Below are 20631 nucleotides of genomic sequence, written 5' to 3'. Positions count from 1 at the left end.
TATTGGAATTTCACTTTGTAGGCACAATTGATAGAATCATTGGCTGCATGTTCCAACCCAATCTTCAACCTTCTCCCTTTCCCAGAGGTTGAGCTGGTATCACCGGCTTGAAGCCCCAACCCTGTAATCATGTGACTGGTCTTTCTGACATGACCAGCCCTCATTTTTTTTTTTTTTTTTTTTTTTTCAGACAGAGTCTTGCTCTATCTCTCAGGCTAGAGTGCGGTGGAACAATCTTGGCTCACTGCAACTTCTGCCTCCTAGATTCAAGCCTCCTGAGTATCTGGGATTACAGGTGCATGCCACCACACCCAGCTAATTTTTGTATTTTCAGTAGAGATGGGGTTTCACCATATTGGCCAGGCTGGTCTCGAATCCCTGACCTTGTGATCTGCCCACCTCGGCCTCCCAAAATGCTGCAATTACAGGCATGAGCCACCATGCCCAGCTGACCAGCCCTCATTTTGAAACTATCTAGGAGCCCACCATGAGTAACAAAGACAGTCTACCAATCAGGAAATTCCAAAGTTTTAGAAGCTCCATGTCAGGAACCCAGGACAAAGCCCAGAAATGTCTTTATTTTACAGCAGCAGGCATCCTTAAATTTACCAAGAATAACTTTCTGATACAAAATGGAATTTCAAATAAGAATATATCTGATTCAGAAGGACAGAACATGTCCTTGAGAACATTTCTAGGGACATTGGTATGGTAGCCCTGGTTGGGATAACAGTGAGCTGCAACCCCCAGAGATGCTCAAGTCACCAGGGCTGGAAAGTGCTATTTTGCTGTAGGCAGATGACATTATACAGGCTCAGGCAATAGATTATACCTTCTTTTTTGTTTATCTGTTTTTTTTGAGATGGAGTCTCGCTCTTGTAGCCCAGGCTGGGGTGCAATGGCGTGATCTAGGCTGACTGCAACCTCCGCCTCCTGGGTTCAGGCAATTTCTTCCATCTCAGCCTCCTGAGTAGCTGGGATTACAGGCATGTGCCACCACACCCAGCTAATTTTTGTATTTTTGATAGAGATGGGGTTTCACCCAGTTGGTCAGGCTGGTCTCAAGTGATCAAACTCCTAGCCTCAAGTGATCCGCCCACCTTGGCCTCCCAAAGTGCTGGTATTAAAGGCATGAGCCACCACACCTGGCCTTTTCTTCAATTCTAATAGGTATTTGGATCTATTTCCCTTCTCTCCATCCTAGAGGTCAAAAACCCAGATAGCTTTATATGAAGCAAACCAAGCCAGAGACCAGAATAGGGAAGTGGTGGGAAAGCCCCAGAGCAGGTACCACCCAGCTCCACTCGTTGTTGCCCCCATGTGAATGCAGGCCTGATGTTGCTAGAGTTTTGGATTTCTGCAGGGAAGTCAAAAATCTGAATTTTTATGAGAAAACATCTGACAATCTTTTTTTAAAAATTAAATTAGCTCAAACAAAACCTGTGTATGCCAGTTTCCACCTCATGCTTTACTATGTTCCCCTTTTCTCTGCCTGTTTCTGAGCCAGGGAAATCCTGTTAGAAATACTGCCCCTTTATAAAAAAGACTTGCTCCTTATATTGATACATTTGAATACTACAGTCTCCCTAAAGAGTTAGAGGCTGTTATTCTTCTCCTGTGATAAGAAACATGAAGTTCAGAGAGGTAAAGATCAGTAAGTGGCAGAGCCAGATTTTGAACCCAGGTCTTCAGGAACTGAGTTTAATGTTCTTTCTGTTAGATTTGAGGTTAGAGGGGAAGGAAAAGACAGTGTGAACAATTCTACTGCAGAAATGGGAAGTTGAGAGGAGCTCACTCGTACCCTGATAACCAGAGGCTGGCTGATGGTACATAAGAAGGTAGAACCTGGCCAGGTGCAGTGGCTCATGCCTGTAATCCCAGCAGTTTGGGAGGCTGAGGTGGGTGGATCACCTGAGGTCAGGAGTTTGATCACTTGAGGCAAGCCTGGTCAACATGGTGAAACCTCATCTCTACTAAAAATATAAAAATTTGGCCGGGCACAGTGGCTCATGCCTGTAATCCCAGCACTCTGGGAGGCTGAGGTGGGTGGATCATCTGTGGTCAGGAGTTTGAGACCAGCCTGGCCAACATGGTGAAACCCTGTCTCTACTAAAAATGCAAAAATTAGCTGAGTGTGGTGACAGGCACCTGTAATCCCAGCTACTCGGGAGGCTGAGGCAGGAGAATAGCTTGAACCCAGTGTTATAAATAAATTTTCAGTGCTGCCAAAGAAATAGCACTCAAACATAAATTTAATTTTCTCAGCAAGGCAATTTTAGTTCTATAGAAGGGTGCAACTTGTGGATGGAACAATGGCAAGAGACACCTGAACAAAGGAGGGGAAGGGGTTCTTATTCCTGATGCAGGTAGCCCCTACTGCTGTGTCATTCCCCTATTGGCTAGGGGTGGACTGCACAGTCTAAGCTAATTCCGATTGGCTATTTTAAAGAGAGTAGGGGCACAAGTCAGAGTGGCGGGGTGAGTAGTTTGGTGGGAACGGATGACTCAGGATGACTCAGGTCAGAGTAGGTGACCAGGGGTGACTCAGGACGGAGCAGGTGATAGAGGCTAGGAGGTGGTTGTTTACTGGAACTAGGGGCAAGGAGACGAAAACTTTAAAATGAAGAGCTGAACATAACCGATACATTGATTCTTTGGAGAAGATCTCAGAACTCATTGTACTTAACAATTTACAGGCTAAAACTTTGAAGAGGAATTTATTATATCCTACACCAGGAAGCAGAAGTTGTAGTGACCCCAGATCGTGCCACTGCACTCCAGCTGTCAGGGAAACATCTCAAGCACAAGGTCATGAAAGTCAAGACCCCCAGCTGCTGCCCTTGGGCAACCTGGGAGAGGTGAAATTTAACATGTTTGCGTCTCCTCATAGTGATTCCCCTCTGAAAATGTCCTAGCTTTTTGGTAAAGGAACATGCACTGTCTGATGTGTGGGTCTTGTGAACCCTGAGGAGGTGGAGTGGCAGGAGATGGGGGCTCTCTTCTTTCCCATTTCCTCCTGGTGCCCAGGGAAGATGCCCGGTCACCTTGGGAGGACTGAGACTCAGAGCTCCAGGTAAAACTGGTGGGCTTGGGGAGGTCCCCAAATGTTGGTGAGACCTTGACCCTGGCCAGTATCCCCGTTCTTGACACCACTGCAAGAAGGAATTCAAGGATGAGTCAGAAAATAGTGAAAATATGGAGATTTACTGCAGTGAAAAGTACACATTAAAGAAAGGGGAGTGTAGGCCAGCTCAAGAGAGACAGTTGCACCATGGGGTTTAGAGTTACCATCTTTATGGGTTTCTTTAACCAAGAGGTGGAATATTCATGAAAATTTCTGGAAAAAGGTAAAGATTTCTTGGAACTGTGGTGTCATCCTTTTTTTTTTGTTTTGTTTTTCATGACAGAATCTCTCTCTGTAGCCCAGACTACAACCTCTGCCTCCCAGTCCTGGTTCAAGCAATTCTCCTGCCTCAGCCTCCCGAGTAGCTGGGATTACAGGCATGCACCACTTGCCCAGCTAATTTTTGTATTTTTAGTAGAGATGGGGTTTTACCAAGTTGGCCAGGCTGGCCTTGAACTCCTGACCTGGTGATCTGCCCACCTCGGCCTCCCAAAGTGCTGGGATTACAAGTGTGAGCCACCGCGCCCAGCCGGTGCCACTCATGTTTGCACCAAATATAGGTGTTCCTAGAACTGTCACCGCACTGGTGGGTGTGTGATTTAATATGTTAATGAGTGTATAATAAGGTCCTAGGTGAAACCTAGGTCAAATCCAGTGCTATGTTGGTTCCCATCAGTCTTAGCCAGCTTGGCCCACGTCTTGGTTTTCAGGGTCTTATTGGCCCTTGCAGCTATTTTAACAGTTTCCTTTTGCTAGTCGTGTGAAGCTGCTGCCTGGAATTGTTTATTTCCCTGTAACCACTGTGTATGATTCCTGTCTCATTTGACTGCCTGCAGAGATTTTTATTCTGTATTTTTAAGGGTTGATGAGGGAGGAGGTCAGTGTTTTATATTTACTTTTTGTTGATTAGGGTCATTGGCCATGTCTAGTTAGGGCATAGAAATTTCTGGCTGCCTGTTTTAAGGGTCCCAAGGGTGGGTTATTAGGAGAGTCTGAATCTGAGGCAGGGATTGGTTGGAGTTTTTGTATGACCATTATTTTGACATGGAACTGCTATAATCCAGAAGACACAAACTTTATAAGGAGATTAAACAAGCAAGGACCAAAGATTAGTAGAAATTAGAGTTATTAAAGGTTCCAGGAAAGGTAGGAACTGTGTCACACTTAGTAGGTATTTTTTTGATGAGGTCCCAGATGGTTTGAGCAGTGTGCTTATTGAAATTATGTAGCCAGGTAGCATGTTGGTAAATCTTTTTTTTTTTTTTTTTTTCGAGACGGAGTCTTGCTCTGTCGCCCAGGCTGGAGTGCAGTGGCGTGATCTCGGCTCACTGCAAGTTCCGCCTCCCGGGTTCACGCCATTCTCCTGCCTCAGCCTCCCGAGTATCTGGGACCACAGGTGCCCACCACCACGCCCGGCTAATTTTTTGTATTTTTAGTGGAGATGGGGTTTCACCGTGTTAGCCAGGATGGTCTCCATATCCTGACCTCATGATCTGCCCACATCGGCCTCCCAAAGTGCTGGGATTACAGGTGTGAGCCATCGCTCCTGGCCGCGTGTTGGTAAATCTTTTGAGCTGGCAGTCTAATTAATCCTGAGTTGTTAATATAAGAACAACAGGTGTGGTTTATTACTGTGTAAACCCCTTTGCTTAGCTAGAAGATAAAGCCTCCTGTTTTTTGATCATTTGAGTGGCTTATGTTTTGGCCCTGTTAGGGCCTCATATAATGGCTTAGCAATTCTGCAAAATCCTGCTATACCCAGGAAAGTTCTTAGGTTTTTTTGTTGTTGTTGTTGTTTATAGAGGTTTTAGTTCTAAGTAAACTTTTGTTTGATGGACAAGGTCCAGTTTCCTGAGTTTAGGATGTACTACAGGCATTTCACTTTTGGTAGAGGAATTTGGGCCTTGGATGGAGAGAACTGATTTTTTTTTAAGGAAGTTTAGGACTTGAATGGCATTTTTATTTGAGTCCTCTTTAGTGGGGCTGTATACAAAGATGTTATTTACATACTGGAGTGTGGCTCTCCTTTTTAGCTCTGGCTTTCTTAACTTTTGTGTCAAGGCATTTTTGAACAAGTGAGGGCTATCCCTGAAGTCATGAGGCAGTATTGTCCTGGTGTACCGCTGGGTAATAGTAGTTTCAGGATTAGTCTACTTAAAAGAAAATAAATTCTGAGAGTCGAAGTGCAAATGAATACAAAAGAAAGCATTCTTATGATCTAACACCGTGAACTAATTGGTGTTTTCTGGTATTTGGTTAAGTATAGTATAAGGATTTGGCACTATAGGATGTAAGAGAATTATGAGCTCGTTAATGGCTCCTAAGTCTTGAACTAGATCATATATATATATACACATATATATACACATATATATGTGTATATATATGTGTATATATATACACACATATATATACACATATATGTGTATATATATACACATATATGTGTGTATATATATATATATATTTTTTTTTTTTGAGATGGAGTCTTACTCTGTTGTCAGGCAATTTCAGCTCACTGCAATCTCCGCCTCCCTGGTTCAAGCGATTCTCCTGCCTCAGCCTCCCCAAGTAGCTGGGATCACGTGTGCCACCACGTTTTTAAAGCATGGCCTCCTGTCCTTCCTGTCCAAAAACCAAATGAAAAATATGGTCTAGGCTGGGTGCTGTGGCTCACACCTGTAATTCCAGCACTTTGGAAGGCTGAGGTAGGTAGATCACCTGAGGTCAGGAGTTTGAGACCAGCCTGGCCAACATGGCGAAACCCCATCTCTACTAAAAATACAAAAATTAGCCGGGCATGGTGGCGGGAGCCTGTAATTCCAGCTACTCTGGAAGCTGAGACAGGAGAATTGCTTGAACCGGGAGGTGGAGGTTGCAATGAGCTGAGATTGCACCACTGCACTCCAGCCTGGGCGACAGAGTAAGACTCTGTCTGGGGAGTGGGGAGGAGAGAATTAACAAACTAGATGACACAAAGGAACAAAAATACACAAGACAGGGTAAGAGATGTAACATACATATAGCAGTTTGAAGTCCCGGGAAAGGAGAAAAAAATGGGGAGAAGCAATGTTTGAACAGATAATATCTGAGAAACTCCCCAGACTGATCAAAGACATCCAGTCACAGTCAAGAAACTAGGAGTTCTAGAATAAATAAATAGAAAGCCACACCTAGCAACTCAGCTGTCAGCCTAATTGAACTTAATATGCCCTTTCTTCTCTGGCTGCCTGTAAATCACCAATTTTTCAAATGCTGTTAGAACCAGCTGTACCGTCCTGCTGGGTCCTTCATCCGTGGCTTGAATGTGATCTTTGACCCTGTATTTATTTTATATTTGCATGAGTTATGTTTTTAAACTTTTTGACAACTATACTTTGAATATACCTGAAACATAGGATTCATAAGACAATACTTTTTTTTTCTTCTTGCAGTAAGTTTTCTGTACTGTTACTCTTTCCATTTTATTAAAAATAATTCTGGCCATCATCTACGAAATCTGGTCTCAATCTGCAGTTTGAAATATCCTGCCTTGGCAGACGCGGCAGGGAGATGCCTGGAGGGAGAATTGAATTAAAAAAAAAAAAAAAAAAAAACCACGAATATTTAGATTTCTTTGTTCAGCGGCCCCTCTCCAGGGATCAGATGACTGGCCCCCCTCGCTCCGAACTGACTCCGGGATCAATCCGGACGGCCATTGGGAGAAGCCGAGGGCAGCTTAGCCGCGGCCGGTTCCCGTTCCCTCCAGGACGCGAGGGTCGCCTTGGGTGGGGAACCCGCGACCGGGCGAGGACCTATCCCGGTGTGGGGCTTCCCGATTTCGAAAGAATCTCGCTGCACCCCCGCCCAGAGTTCAGACCAAGCGAAAAGTTGTTTGAGAGGCCTCGGGGGCGCGGGGTCAGGAGTCGGTGGCGGAGGCCTTGGTCGGGGCGCCGTGGATATCCCCGAGTCATCGCGTCCCTCTCCTGCAGCCCCCGCATCGCTGGGAGGAGAGAGGGAGTGAGCAGGAAGGGGTCTAGCTGGCCTTTGCTCGGCCCTCCCCAGCGCCCGGCTTTGAACCCGCCCTGCACTGCTGCCTGGGCGGGTCCGGGAGCTCAGCACTAGACCAAAGGTGCAGGCGCGCGAGCACAACCCATGGCTGCGCTGGGCTGCGCTAGGCTGAGGTGGGCGCTGCGAGGGGCCGGCCGTGGCCTCTGCCTCCACGGGGCCAGAGCCAAGGCCGCGACCCCTGCCGCCCTCTCCTCGGACAAGGCCACCCGAGCTCCCGGAGCCGGGCCTGGCGTCCGGCGGCGGCAACGGAGCTTAGAGGAGATTCCACGTCTAGGGCAGCTGCGCTTCTTCTTTCAGCTGTTCGTTCAAGGCTATGCCCTGCAACTGCACCAGTTACAGGTAACCTGCGGGGGCATCGCGTTCTGGGGATGGGGGTGGGCACCGGAACAGAGAGGCTAGTGGTGAGGAGACCTTGGACAGAAAGTGAAGGCTGCAGGAACTCAGCTGAGGACCCACTGAGGCTATGGTAATAAACTGGAAATCTGTAGGGAGAATATGCAAAGTGCAGACAGAGCCCTTTGAGCTGAGATAAACAGGGCGAGGAGGGGCGTAAATCAGGACGGCACCAGCAAGGGGGGATCTGGACGCTGGACTTAAAGTGAGCAGAAGTTGAGGAGGGAGCTGTCTTGGGAAGAGTGGCAGAGGCAAGTGTGTAAGCTGACAGATATTATGGAATCACTAATTCTGTGGTGATATTGGCTACCACAGACTTCTTCCAAACAAAATAACTTCAGGAGGATTATAGAAACCTCTTGGTTATTTGCAAGGTAAATTTCCTCTTAGGGGAAAACACAATGCTGCTTCTCAGATTGTGGAAGCAAACTCACAGACAGTAAGGAAAAGGTACTTTTTGTTATTAAGAAATCAGTCTGAGGCCGGGTGCAGTGGCTCACACCTGGAATCTCAGCACCTTGGGAGGCTGAGGTAGGCAGATCACCTGAAGTCAGGAGTTTGAGACCAGCCTGGCCAACATGGTGAAACCCCGTCTCTACTAAAAATACAAACATTAGCCGGGCATGGTGGCACATGCCTGTAATCCCAGCTACTAGGGAGGCTGAGGCAGGAGAATCGCTTGAACCTGGGAGGCGAAGGTTGCAGTGAGCCAAGATCATGCCACTGCACTCCAGCCTGGGCAAAAAAGCGACACTCTGTCTCACAAATAAATAAATAAATAAAATTTTAAAAAAGGGTGGGGGCGCCAGGTGCGGTGGCTCATGCCTGTAATCCCAGCACTGTGGGAGGCCGAGGCAGGCAGATCACCTGAGGTCGGGAGTTCAAGACCAGCTTGACCAACATGGTGAAACACCATCTCTACTAAAAATACAAAATTAGCTGGGCATGGTGGTGCATGCCTGTAATCCCAGCTACTTGGGAGGCTGAGGAAGGAGAATCACTTGAACTAGGGAGGTGGAGGTTGTGGTGAGCCAAGATCACGCCATTGCACCCCAGTCTGGGCAACAAGAGCAAAACTCCATCTCAAAAAAAAAGAAAAAAAGAAATCAGCCTGTAATCTGTGTTCAGGTTAGTGGTGTTGGGGGAGAAAACCAATGTCTAATAAAAAAGTTTTATCCAGCAGAACACAGAAATGAGGCAGGGATGAATAGCTCACTGCTCACTGACAGAGACCGGAAAACCCAACACTGACCAATGTTGGAGAGGATTTAGGAAATGAACCAAAGGGTTTCATGCAGGATCTGTCTTCCTAATGTCTATCAACAAATATGAATGCACCTACCATGTTCCAGGCATGGTTCCAAGTGCTGGGATTCAGTGACATGAGGCTTCTGCCCTCATGGGGCTTATATGCTCCTCTGAAGAAGATGGAGGACAAAGAGATAAACCAACAAAAAGTTAACTTCACAGAGAGAACTCTGGGAGGAGAAGCTGTTCAAAGGTTGGGGAAGAGGGAGGGGGCTTCGATTCACGGGGTGCCTCCACAAGGACACTTGGTTGTCAGGGACTGATAGGAGTAGGCTGGTCCTGGGCTGGGGTCGACAACCATCTGCTGGTCATGTGTCTGTGCTGGGAAGGAGTCAAAAGTCAGGAGGAGCTGTGGGGACTGGGGACAGGACAGGCCTTTGAGGACAGCCTTGAATATCAAGATAAGGGCCCTGGTTCCTCTGAGGGGCCATGGTGAGCTCTTGAGCAGGCATGGGGTGAAGACAGCCTGCATGGAACACTGTCCAGGCTGTGGTGTGTGTAGTAGGAGAGGTGCAGAGGGTCTAAGGTGATGAAGGCTCAGGTGTGGCAGGATCCAGGATGGAAAGGCAGATCTGAGCCACACTCCAGAGAAAGCTGGAATGGAGGTTGAGGATGAGGGAGAAGATGACTCTGAGGGCAACGAAGGGCAAAACTGACTACAACCAGGGCTGCATCCTCTGCACTGTCCTGGTGGCTGCTGTCTCTCCTGCAATCTTCCCTGTTGGGCTCATGTTTGTGAGACTTGGGGGTGTGAAAATAAATAATTCAAAACCTAAGCTGTTGGAACTTTAAAATATTTTGAGCCTTAAGGGAATGTGATTATGTGATTATGGCACTCAAGTCACATAAGCAGGCTGCTGTAACCTAAGCAGCTGTAACCTTTGTTTCTCTGATTATAGATTAACTTTCTTCTTTACCTCTGTTGTTTTGAAAATGTTGTAAATGTCTACAGGGGGCCAAGGAAGATGTTCAAGTTCACTGTTGAACTTCATTATAGATTAACTTCCTTTTACCTTTCTCACGCAAAGATTTCATGCCTATCACATTGCTTTAAGAAGAAATGTAAACTATACTATTTTAAATTGGAAAGGAAATGAAAATGAGACACATGGAAAAGAAAACAAATGATAACTAATTAAATTGTAACTCATAAACCAGCCTTGTATAGAAAATGTTACAACCCTATGAAACTTTGTTTCCTGTCTATATAAGCAAGGTCTTAACTTTTAACTTTGGAGCACTGATCCCATTTTTCTGGAGTGTGTGTTTCCCAAATGGCTATTCCCAGCTTTTCACTTGAATAAAATGTTTAAAACTGGATTCTGATTCTTTTGATTATTTCAGGTTGACAGGGGGCAGGTCACAAAATACTGAGAGACAGTTTTGAAATCACTTCTTGTGAACTCAGATCCTTTAAGCCAGTGGTCCCCAATCTTTTTGGCACCAGTTTTGTGGAAGACAATTTTTCCATGGACTAGGGTGGTGGGGATGGTTCTGGGATGATTCAAGTGCATTACATTTATTGTGTACTTTATTTCTATTATTGTTACATTGTAATATATAATGAAATAATTATGCAACTCACCATAATGTGGAATCAGTGGGAGCCCTGAGCTTGTTTTCCTGCAACCAGACTGTCCCATCTGGGGGTGATGGGAGACAGTGACAGATCAGGCATTAGATTCTCTTAAGGAGTGTGCAACCTAGATCCCTCACATACGCAGTTCACAATAGGGTTTTTGATTCTATGAGAATCTAATGCCAGCACTGATCTGACAGGAGGCAGAGCTCAAGTGGTAATGTGAGTGATGGGGAGTGGCTGTAAATACAGATGAAGCTTTGCTCACTCACCTGCTGCTTACCTCCTGCTGGGAGGCCTGGTTCCTAACAGGTCACAGACTAGTACTGGTCTGTGGCCCGGTTGTTGGGGATCCCTGCTTTAAGCCAAGAAAACAGACTCCTGTTAACTTCTTCTGCTTGATTTAACCTGTAGAAATGGGAGAGACCCAGTAAATGCCTCAAAGGTGAGAACTAAGGTTTTCTCAGGGGCAGATTTGCTTAGGATGATGTCTAGAGCAGTAACTAACCAAAGAAATTCTAGATGGCTTTAGGATGAGGAAGAGGAAGCAGGGGAAAGTCAGGATGTATGGCTTCTTAAAAGAGAGTCCAGGGCTGGGATATAGCAGAGCACCCTGGTTTCAGTCCTTGTATCCCAAAGATTTTGGGGCATACGAACCTGGGCCGTCCCGTGGGAAATACATTAGTCTTTCCCACTACATGTGGCTAGTGTGAGTTAATAGGGGAGTGTTGTACATCTATAAAACTCAGTTAATAGCCTTTTAAAATTAGAGAATGTGTTTCAGTTACTCACTTTGTATCAGTTAGAATTTGTTAGGTTGCCACTCAAACTGGCTTAAACTATAAAGCAGCTTTATTGGCTCATAGAACTGAAAACACCAATAGTTGAATGTCCTTCAGGTGTATTTGTTCTAGAGATTCAGGAAGTCATCAAAGCTACAGCTTTGGCTGGGTGTGATGGCACAATCTTACAGTCCCCCAGCTACTTGGAAGGCTGAGGCAGAAGGATCCCTTGAGTTCAGGAGTTTGAGACCAGACTGAGAAACATAGCAAGATCCCATCTCTAAATTTAAAAAATGACAGCTCTGTTTTTCTGCAGTTCCCTTGGCTCAGCTGTCTTGCACGAGTTGGTTGACTGGCTTGGCCTGGGTTAATTGCCTATCCATGAACCCACCATAGTGGCCAGGTGGAGATAGACATACCCTAATTAACTTACCTCTGTGCAGGTTCATCTTCAAGTTGGGATTAGGGACCCTCCCACCCAAACCAGGTGTGTGCCACGCAAAGGGAAGGACGGCAATGGATGTAGGAACAGCCAACCACAATGTCCCTTATGCCCTCAGTTGTCAAAAACTGCATTAGCACACATAAAAGTAATAAAAATCAGCTTTGAGAAGCATTGTAGCACTTAAGGGAGTGAGATAGGAATTAGAACATGTAAAAGTCATACTACATAAATGCCAGTGCCTTTCTCTTTCCTAATAAAAATTATGTTGAAAGCTGGAAAAATGGAATGTAAACATGTTACATTTATACCAAATTAATATATTTCAAACATATCGATCCTGAGAATTATGAGATATCTATTCTGTAGCTCTTTTTGTGCACTGCCTGGCTTGGTGACCCTTCTTGTGCCTCCCAGTGCCCAGGAGATTAATGATTTAATCCCCCCAGGTGCCCCAATGTCCTAAGCACATATGTGTCATTTTATGTTATCATGTTTCTCTTTCTTTTTTTTTCTTTTTTTGAGACAGTTTCTCACTCTGTCACCCAGGCTGGAGTGCAGTGGTGTGATCATGGCTCACTGCAGCTTTGACCTCCCGGGCTCCAGCTGTCCTCTCACATCAGCCTCCCAAGTAGTTAGGACCACAGGCATGCACCACCACTCCTGGCCAATTTTTCTATTTTTGGTAGAAACAGGTTTCGCCATGCCCAGGCTGGTTTTGAACTCCTGAGCTCAAGCAGTTCACCCACTTTGGCCTCCCAAAGTACTGGGATTAGAGGCATAAATTACTCTACCTGGCCATCATGTATCATGTTTCTTATCATCACTTGTTGATATGGCTTAGAGATTGGGCTGTGAAGCTGTGAGGGCTGGGCCTATGTCTTTCCTACCTCTTTCCCCCAAGTGCCAGGCACGGGCTTAGGCATAGGGGAGGTGCCATGAGTGGTACTGAGCAGTGGATACATATGATGGTAAACTTATTTGTGACACTCTTCTTCCCAGCTCCCTGATCTGGGTTGTTTGACATAATATAGAGTGAAGAAAAGACAATGAGGGAAGTGGGCAGATTGAACAAGGCTGACCCTTCAGTTCTCAGTGTTTGAGGTTTCAGAAACTAAATGTTGTCAACACACTCAGCATGGGCAGATTGTTGGGGACTGACCCACACTGGCCAAATCCAGAGAAACAAATGTGGGGACTGGAGTGCCCACATGATTATATAATGAGGAGGTGCTATGGTTTGAATGTGTTTCCTAAAGTTCATGTGTTGGAAGCTTGATCTCCAATGCAACGGTGTTGAGAGGTGGGACCTTTAAGAGGTGATTGGAATGATTCTGAATGATTAGTTATCATGGGAGTGGTTACTGATAAAAGATTATTTTAACCCCTCCCTCCCCACCATACACACATGCCCTCTTACCCGTCTGCTTTCTGCCATTGGATGACATTGCAAGAAGGTCCTAACGAGATACAGTCCCCTCAACTTTGGACTTTCCAGCCTCCAGAACCGTAAGAAATAAATTGCTGTTCTTTATAAATTACCCAGCCTCAGATATTCTGTTATATCAATACAAAACGAACTAAGACAGGAAGTCAAGCCTCCCAGGAATCATAATACTCCATTGCACTAGAACCCTCTGTTCTAGTTATCTATTGCTGCATAACAAACTATCCCAAATCGTGGTGGCTTAAAACAACAAATATTTTGTTATAGTCATAATTTTGTGTGTCAGGAATGTGGACAGGGCACAATGGAAATGACTTATCTCTGCTTCATGATGGAGTGGGCCTTCAGCTCAAATGGGCAAAATGGAGAGGATTGCTCAAGTGAGGCCATATGTCTGGGCCTTGAGTCTGGCTTTTAGCTGGCATGTCACATCTTCTGGGGCTGGAATGGCCAAGATGACTTCCAGTTGCATGTTTGGTGCCTGGCCTGGTTTGGCCAAGATGACTTCCAGTTGCATGTTTGGTGCAGAGAGCTGGTTATCTCTCTCTCTTCATATGACTGACTTGAGCTTCCTTACAGCATGGTGGTCTTAGAACACTTGGACTTCTTGCATGTACTGGCTTCCCCCAGAGTGAATGTTCCAAGAGACAGAAAGTAGTAGTTGCAGTTTCTTAAGGCTTGGGCCTGAAAACCAGCACAGTATCATTTCCACTGTATTCCACTCATCAAAGCAGTTACAGAGCCCACTGAGATCCTGGAGACATGGACTTCACCTCTTAATGGGAGGCATGTCAAGGAATCTGTAGCTATCTTTAATCTGCTACACCCTTTTCCTAGGATTCATGTACCTAGGGAGAGAAATTATTAACTACATTACTGAACAGCTTAGAAGGACCCAGAACTAAAGGAGTAGAATCGTATGAAAGAAAATTCCATCTAGGCCTTGGAGAAACCCTTTTGAATGTACTTCTCTGGTGACTCTCCAGGTTAATTGTCTCTCTCCCTTGGACTGTGAGTGATAAATGCTGCCAAATTCTTCCTATTTGGCTTCCTTCTCCTGGATTTTGTAAAAACCACTCCCATTCTGTTAACACATTCTTTCTTCAGTTTGACAAAAACCCTTGATTAGATAGATTTTCTTCCCTAGCACTCATGTTACCATCAGGCCTTCCAGAGATTATTGTCCAGTTACCTTGACTGGACTTAAGTGTTTTTCAGGGCCATCTGGTAGACATCTATAAAGTTGTCCTTGAGGCTGTAGCGGAACAGGGAACATGGCCCAAAAGCCTCAGGAATGGGAATATGAAACTAAGTATTAAGGCGAAATATGTGTGAGTTATGCCAATTTAGCAATTACATTGCCAGAATGAATCAAAGCAATTTAGCATTTGCCCTTACAGATAAACTGCTGTGGGCAAAGAGACGTGCGAGAATATTCAATGCAGCTTTATTTGTGGTCAGGAAAGATTAGAATGATTTAAATGTCCCATAGTAGGGGACTAATTAAATTATGGTACATCCATATGATGAAATTTCATGCAGCCATTAAAAAGGTTAGGGACAGATCTATTAATATTTATTGCTTGCTAAGAGATGGAAAGAATATGTTGAAAAAGAAAAACTTTAGCTGAATGAAGTTTAACAGAGTTTAAATGAGCAAAGAACGATTCACAAATCAGACAGCGTCCTGAGCCAGAGTAGGCTCAGAGACTCCAGTGCAGCCATGTGGTGGAAGGAGATGTATGAACAGAAAAAGGAAAGTGACATACAAAAAATGGAAGTGTGGTACAGAAACAGCCGGATTGATTACAGCTTGGCATTTGCCTAATTTGAACATGGTTTGAACAGTTGGCCACCTCTGATTGGCCAAAACTTGGTGATTGGCACAAGAATAGGCTACAGTCTGTATACAACTCCATTTACGTTATAGTTTGTAATGTGCTGAGAAACCTTTAGGCCAAACTTAATATATAAGGAGGCAGCTTTAGGCTAAACTTGAACTTGATTTAACAATTCCCCACTTTCGGTTATCTCAGTTTTGGAGGATGACCAATACTTTACTCATTGATATCATTATCACCATTGTAAATGTATGTATTTGGTCTTGGAACCCACCGGGAAATAGCAGAGCAGTGGGTTTTGTAAGTTGGGAACAAGGACTTCAGGTTATTTTTTTGTAAAGGTTAGAGTAGAGGGTACCTCCTTATGGTGGGATGTCCTGTTTACAGAAGAAAAACAAAACTTAGTCTGTTCTAGGATCTATTTGTTTCCTTAAAGTCTTAGTTTGATTATGTCACATTTAGCATAAGTGAGTCTGTTTTGGTTTGGTGTGGTCTGTTGGAGGCTAGTGCATGAGCTTAGTCCAAAACAATGGCCTCCCATAATTTGTTTCCAATTTCTCCTCTTTTGGTCAGTTTCTTACTTAGGTAAGAGTATGAGCAAAACTTAGGGCCTTAGCACTGCTCTCAGTTACCATCATTTTGTGTTTCTCGTCTCAGCACATCATTCATAGGTTATGGTGCCTCTCATGGTCACATATTTCTTTTAGCTGTTTTCATTCTAGTTGAAGAGAGACCATTTGACATTCTAGAGATGGCTGCATGCAAATATTTAAAACTTTTGAGAGAATACAGTGCACCAGGGAGACTACTGTTATGACTATCAAGAGGATAATACCTAGAGTTTGGAGTATGCTCCTTAGCCAGGTTCCCCATAAACCAAACCAACTAAAATCAAATAGATCAAAGAATCAGCTAAAGACTCTACTTGCTTTAACTAAGCAGTCTCTTTGTTAATCCCCTACAACTGAATCTCTAAAATACCAGATGTGATGGAAGTACCAGCAGCTTCACAGATACTTCCCTGTTTAGCCAGTAGGTAATCTAGAGCAATTCTATTATTTAGCATAACTTTCAGAAGAGAATTTTAAGTCTGTTGTGCAACCATATCCTTTACAGTAGAATCTGCTAGAGAGCCTATAATGAGGGATAAATTTCTTTCTTTCTTTCTTTCTTTCTTTCTTTCTTTCTTTTTTTTTTCTTTCTTTCCTTCCTTTCCTTTCCTTTCCTTTCCTTTCCTTTCCTTTCCTTTCCTTTCCTTTCCTTTCCTTTCCTTTCCTTTCTTTTTTTTTTGAGATGGAGTCTCGGTCTGTTGCCCAGGCTGGAGTGTAGTGACACGATCTCGGCTCACTGCAAGCTCTACCTCCTGGGTTCACGCCATTCTCCTGCCTCAGCCTCCCGAGTAGCTGGGAGTCTGCCACCACACCCGGCTATTTTTTTTGTATTTTTAGTAGAGATGGGGTTTCACTGTGTTAGCCAGGATGGTTTCGATCTCCTGACCTCATGACCCACCCGCCTCAGCCTCCCAAAGTGCTGGGATTACAGGCGTGAGCCCCTGTGCGCAGCCAAGTTTTGTATTTTTAATAGAGATGGGGTTTCACCATGTTGGCCAGGCTGGTCTTGAACACCTGACTTCAAGTGATCCAACTGCCTCGGCCTCCCAAAGTACTGGGATGACAGGCATGAGCCACTGCACCCAGCTGAGGGATAAATTTCCAATCATTGCCTCATTTACTCCAAACCATGGAAAAAAGGACCTAATACATGATGCCCTTTGAGCAGAGTTAAGACCTCCTGGCAATGATCTTTTTAAACCACGATGTAGGTTAAGAGGAGTGGACCAGTGTTCTGTTTCTGACTGACTATGAGGCAACATATGTGTCATTAAAATTTCCCACCTACATTGGCCCTTTGTCTTCCATCTATCAAAGGCATAAGTTTATCCATGTAATAAGGCTGGCTGCAAAATCTTTCACAAATAAAAGTACACCCCATGAGTGCACACAACAGACCCCCTTTTCACTTCTATTGTTCATAGGGGCATAAACAAAGAAAAAAATTGAAAGATAAGTCTCGTGATAGTAAAGAAGTCTTGATCTGTGATCTTGGGAAAAAGTCTATCCTATCAAGGATACCGTCTTCTTCTGGGGACAAACTTCCCTAGTTAGCTTTACCTTAAGGTTTCTAATGGGTGTACAGTTCTGAGTATGTGGAGGGACCCTTCTGAGTTATGAGATTATGAACCCAAGGTTCAAGGTCTCGAAGTCTTGATGCAGTGTGGATGGCAAGGGCAGTCTTTCTGTGACATTCTCTGAAGACCCACTTTTTGGGTTCTAGATTGTGAAGGGCTTGATGTCCTCAGTCGGTGAACCATGAAAAGCTTTCTTTTCCTGGTGAAAATACACGGTGGCATAATGAGCTACTGTTATAACATCAGTCCTCTTGTGTGGGAAAGCTTTTATACAACCAGACAACCTGCACTGAAAATGACAATAGAATGAAATTCCTCTATAAATGTTTAAATGTCCCATCAGGTAGCGAAATGTACCTGAAATTTTGATTGTCTTCCCAGTAATATGGGTTTGACAAACCAAATATTGGTCACAAACTGTCTTAGCAATGTAGAAGTCACTACACACACACACACACACACACACACAGACACACACACACACGTTTAATTTGGATCATTTTATCTTTTTCCTGTTGAGTTATGGAATGCAGAACTTTTAATAAAAAAAAGCTTTAAGGACTCAGGAAGGACAAGGTGGCTGTCCTGGTTCTCCACGAGTCCATGCTTAACACTGGACTTACGTCCTCTTGGATACCAGTTGTTTCTCCAATTTAGGTGCATAGCACTAATAACTGATAAGTTATCATAGGTAATTTGACTTAGACCATGGAGTTCATTCAAACTGTATATCTAAACAATTTCAGTACTGGATGATTTAGCATGAACATCTGGCAAGGTATTTTTTTTGGTATTTAATTACTTTTTGCTCTGCTTGGGTTAGCAGTTTTATAAACCAGTTTCTTCACTAAAGTTTCAAGAATTCTTACCCAGTCCAATTGATATGATTTTAAAGTTATTATAACCTTTTAAAATAATTCAAGAGTGCTTCTCAGGGTTCTTTCTGTCATTTCATGACCCTCCTTAAAGTCATCATATTCTAGGATTTTGCGTGTTTGTGAAATTCTCATAAACTGCATCAGAATTAAGCAATTAACTGGGGAAATGACTTCAAATAGTCATAGTTAATGACACAATTGACAAGGAAATTTGGTTATTTCTGTGGCCTACAATAATATAACATACACATTAGAATTTTAGAAATCCCATACAATTTTGGAATATATATTAATAACATTCATTAAAACGTAACCTGAAGAAGGTTAAACATTATTTCTAATTTGACAATGCTTCCCATGTAACTTAGCATGTCAGATAATTCTGTTTACCTCTCTTTTGGATGCTTCAGGGAACCTCTGTAGCATCCCAAAGTTAAAGGTCAAAAAAGACTTAATTTTGAAGCTGAAATCTGATTTTTGGGAAGCCTGCCAAATATGTCAAAGGTTTAAAACACTTGACCAAAATAGAATCATAAGTCACCATAAAACAATAGTCATTCATTTAACCAAAGTGATAATTAAAAGATTCTTTTTGTTTATTTGTTTGTTTGTTTTTTGAGACAAAGTCTCACTCTGTCACCAAGGCTGGAGTGTGATGGCACATCTCGGCTCACTGCAACCTCCGCTTCCTGAGTTCAAGTGATTCTCTTGGCTCAACCTCCCGAGTAGCTGGCACTACAGGCATGCGCCACCATGTCCAGCTAATTTTTGTATTTTTAGTAGAGATGGGGTTTCATCAGGTTGGCCAGGCTGGTCTTGAACTCCTGACCTCAGGTGATCCACCCACCTTGGCCTCCCAAATTGCAGGGACTAGAGGCATGAACCATCCCACCTGGCCTAAAAGATTCTTAAAAACAAAAAACCTGCACTCTTTGATAAAGGAGACTCAGTTTTCCAAACAATCAAAAGACATAAGACAGCATGAGACAGAATCTGTCTCTTCTTTCCTCTCTCTTTTTTCTTTTTGCAGTTTATGTAAAAAGTGAACAAAAATATTTTACTGTCTTATTAACACTACAGAAAATTTTATCCAAAAGAGAAATATTTTACTTTTGTATTAGTATATTATCATATTAAAACTAATTTTAATAAAACTTCATAAATACATTTATCAAATTTGTCATCTTTTAAACCACACAAGATTTCCATAAACCTTTTGTTTCACATTTTCACCAAGTTTCTTTCTTTCTTTTTTTTTTTTTTGAGACATGTTCTCACTTTTTCACCCAGGCTGGAGTGCAGTTGCGCCATCTCGGCCCACTGCAACCTCCACTCCCAGGGTTCAAGCAATTCTCATGCCTCAGACTCCCAAGTAGCTGGGATTATAGGTGTGCGCCATCATGCCTGGCTAATTTTTTGTATTTTAGTAGAGACAGAGTTTTGCCATGTTGGCCAGGCTGTTGTAGGACTTTCCCCTTAGTTCAATTAAAAATGGGGTCCTTGTCACACAACCAGGAAAGATTAGGCTCGCGGACACATAGAAGGGTGAGAAAAATGGAATTTATTGGGTGAAAAGGAAAAAAATTCTGCAAAGCTAGAGAGGTGCCTGTTAACGGGCCCCCATCTCACAGATTGAATCCCCAGGTTACCACCCTGGAACAGGAGAGGACAAGCTCCGCCCCCTGCAAACGGGTAAACCTCCCGAGGCTCCACCCCAGTGGGAGGACCAGTCGGAGTTTCTCCAGGGATCTCTTTGTACTTGGCTGTCTCATTCCCCACTCTAAAGAAGTACCTCTAACTGCCGTTAGAATAAGGATTGGGATGAGGATGAAGATTGATCTTAACTGCTTCCTGCTGACAGGGGTCATTGTTTTGGGAAAATGGCAGTCATATCTCCCTCAGAGGCCTAAGGGTCCCCGGCAGAATGGGCCATTGTCAGAGGCTCTGGTTGCATGACCATTTGGAGTTTGATACCCTGAAGGTGAGGAGAGACAAACCAGGTTATTAGAAAACATGTATCAAAATGAGAAAAGGGCGGGTAAGGTCAGCTCAAAAATCCCATGGCCTTTTACCAGTTTGCCCAGGGAGTGGGAGGCCAAAATCCTGACTGGTTAAAAAGAACTTTACCCTTTTGCAGGCATGTTGGGCTTTTGGGTTCCCTTCCCCTGAGCCCAATCCTGAACCAGCCAGTTTAAGGTTTTGGGAAATTAGCTTTTCCCAGTTTGGAGGATGCATCTGAGGGGAGTGTCCTGTAGTACAGAGCCACAATTACGTATCAGTGAAGAGAGGACAGAGGAGGAGAAAAGAAAAAAGAAGGCGCTTTTTCAAAGGGGTCCCGGGGGTTCAGGATGCATTTGAAAGGGTACAGACTGAAGACGAATGGCTACCCATCTAGAAAGAGAGGAGCAGGCATCCCTGGTTCCCTTCTCTTTCTAGCAAATATGTGGGGTACATGAAGGACGGAAGGAAGAGCACTCTCTTTCCCTCTTCCATCCTTGCATCCCCGAATCCTGACAGCTGCGACAGGGTGCCACCTGTGGGTGTCAAAGCGGCCTGCACCCATGAAGCAGGGAGGGCCTAGAGAATAGGAATTATCCAC

The 20631-nt window shown here is 44.1% G+C and overlaps 1 protein-coding gene across 1 annotated transcript in view; it reads left to right on the top strand.

The window, feature by feature from the left end:
- Positions 1–6829: 6829 nt before the first annotated feature.
- Positions 6830–20631, top strand: part of LOC116810284 (sterol 26-hydroxylase, mitochondrial) — a 34000-nt gene continuing 20198 nt past the window's right edge. The window contains exon 1 of the mRNA XM_032754468.2: positions 6830–7513. Within this exon, the coding sequence (XP_032610359.1) occupies positions 7259–7513 (255 nt within the window). The 5' untranslated portion in view covers positions 6830–7258. The remainder of the gene's footprint in view (positions 7514–20631) is intronic.

This window comes from Hylobates moloch, unplaced genomic scaffold (assembly GCF_009828535.3).
Source record: "Hylobates moloch isolate HMO894 unplaced genomic scaffold, HMol_V3 SCAFFOLD_1, whole genome shotgun sequence".
Classification (NCBI taxonomy): domain Eukaryota; kingdom Metazoa; phylum Chordata; class Mammalia; order Primates; family Hylobatidae; genus Hylobates; species Hylobates moloch.
This window is presented reverse-complemented; position numbering and strand designations above follow the sequence as displayed.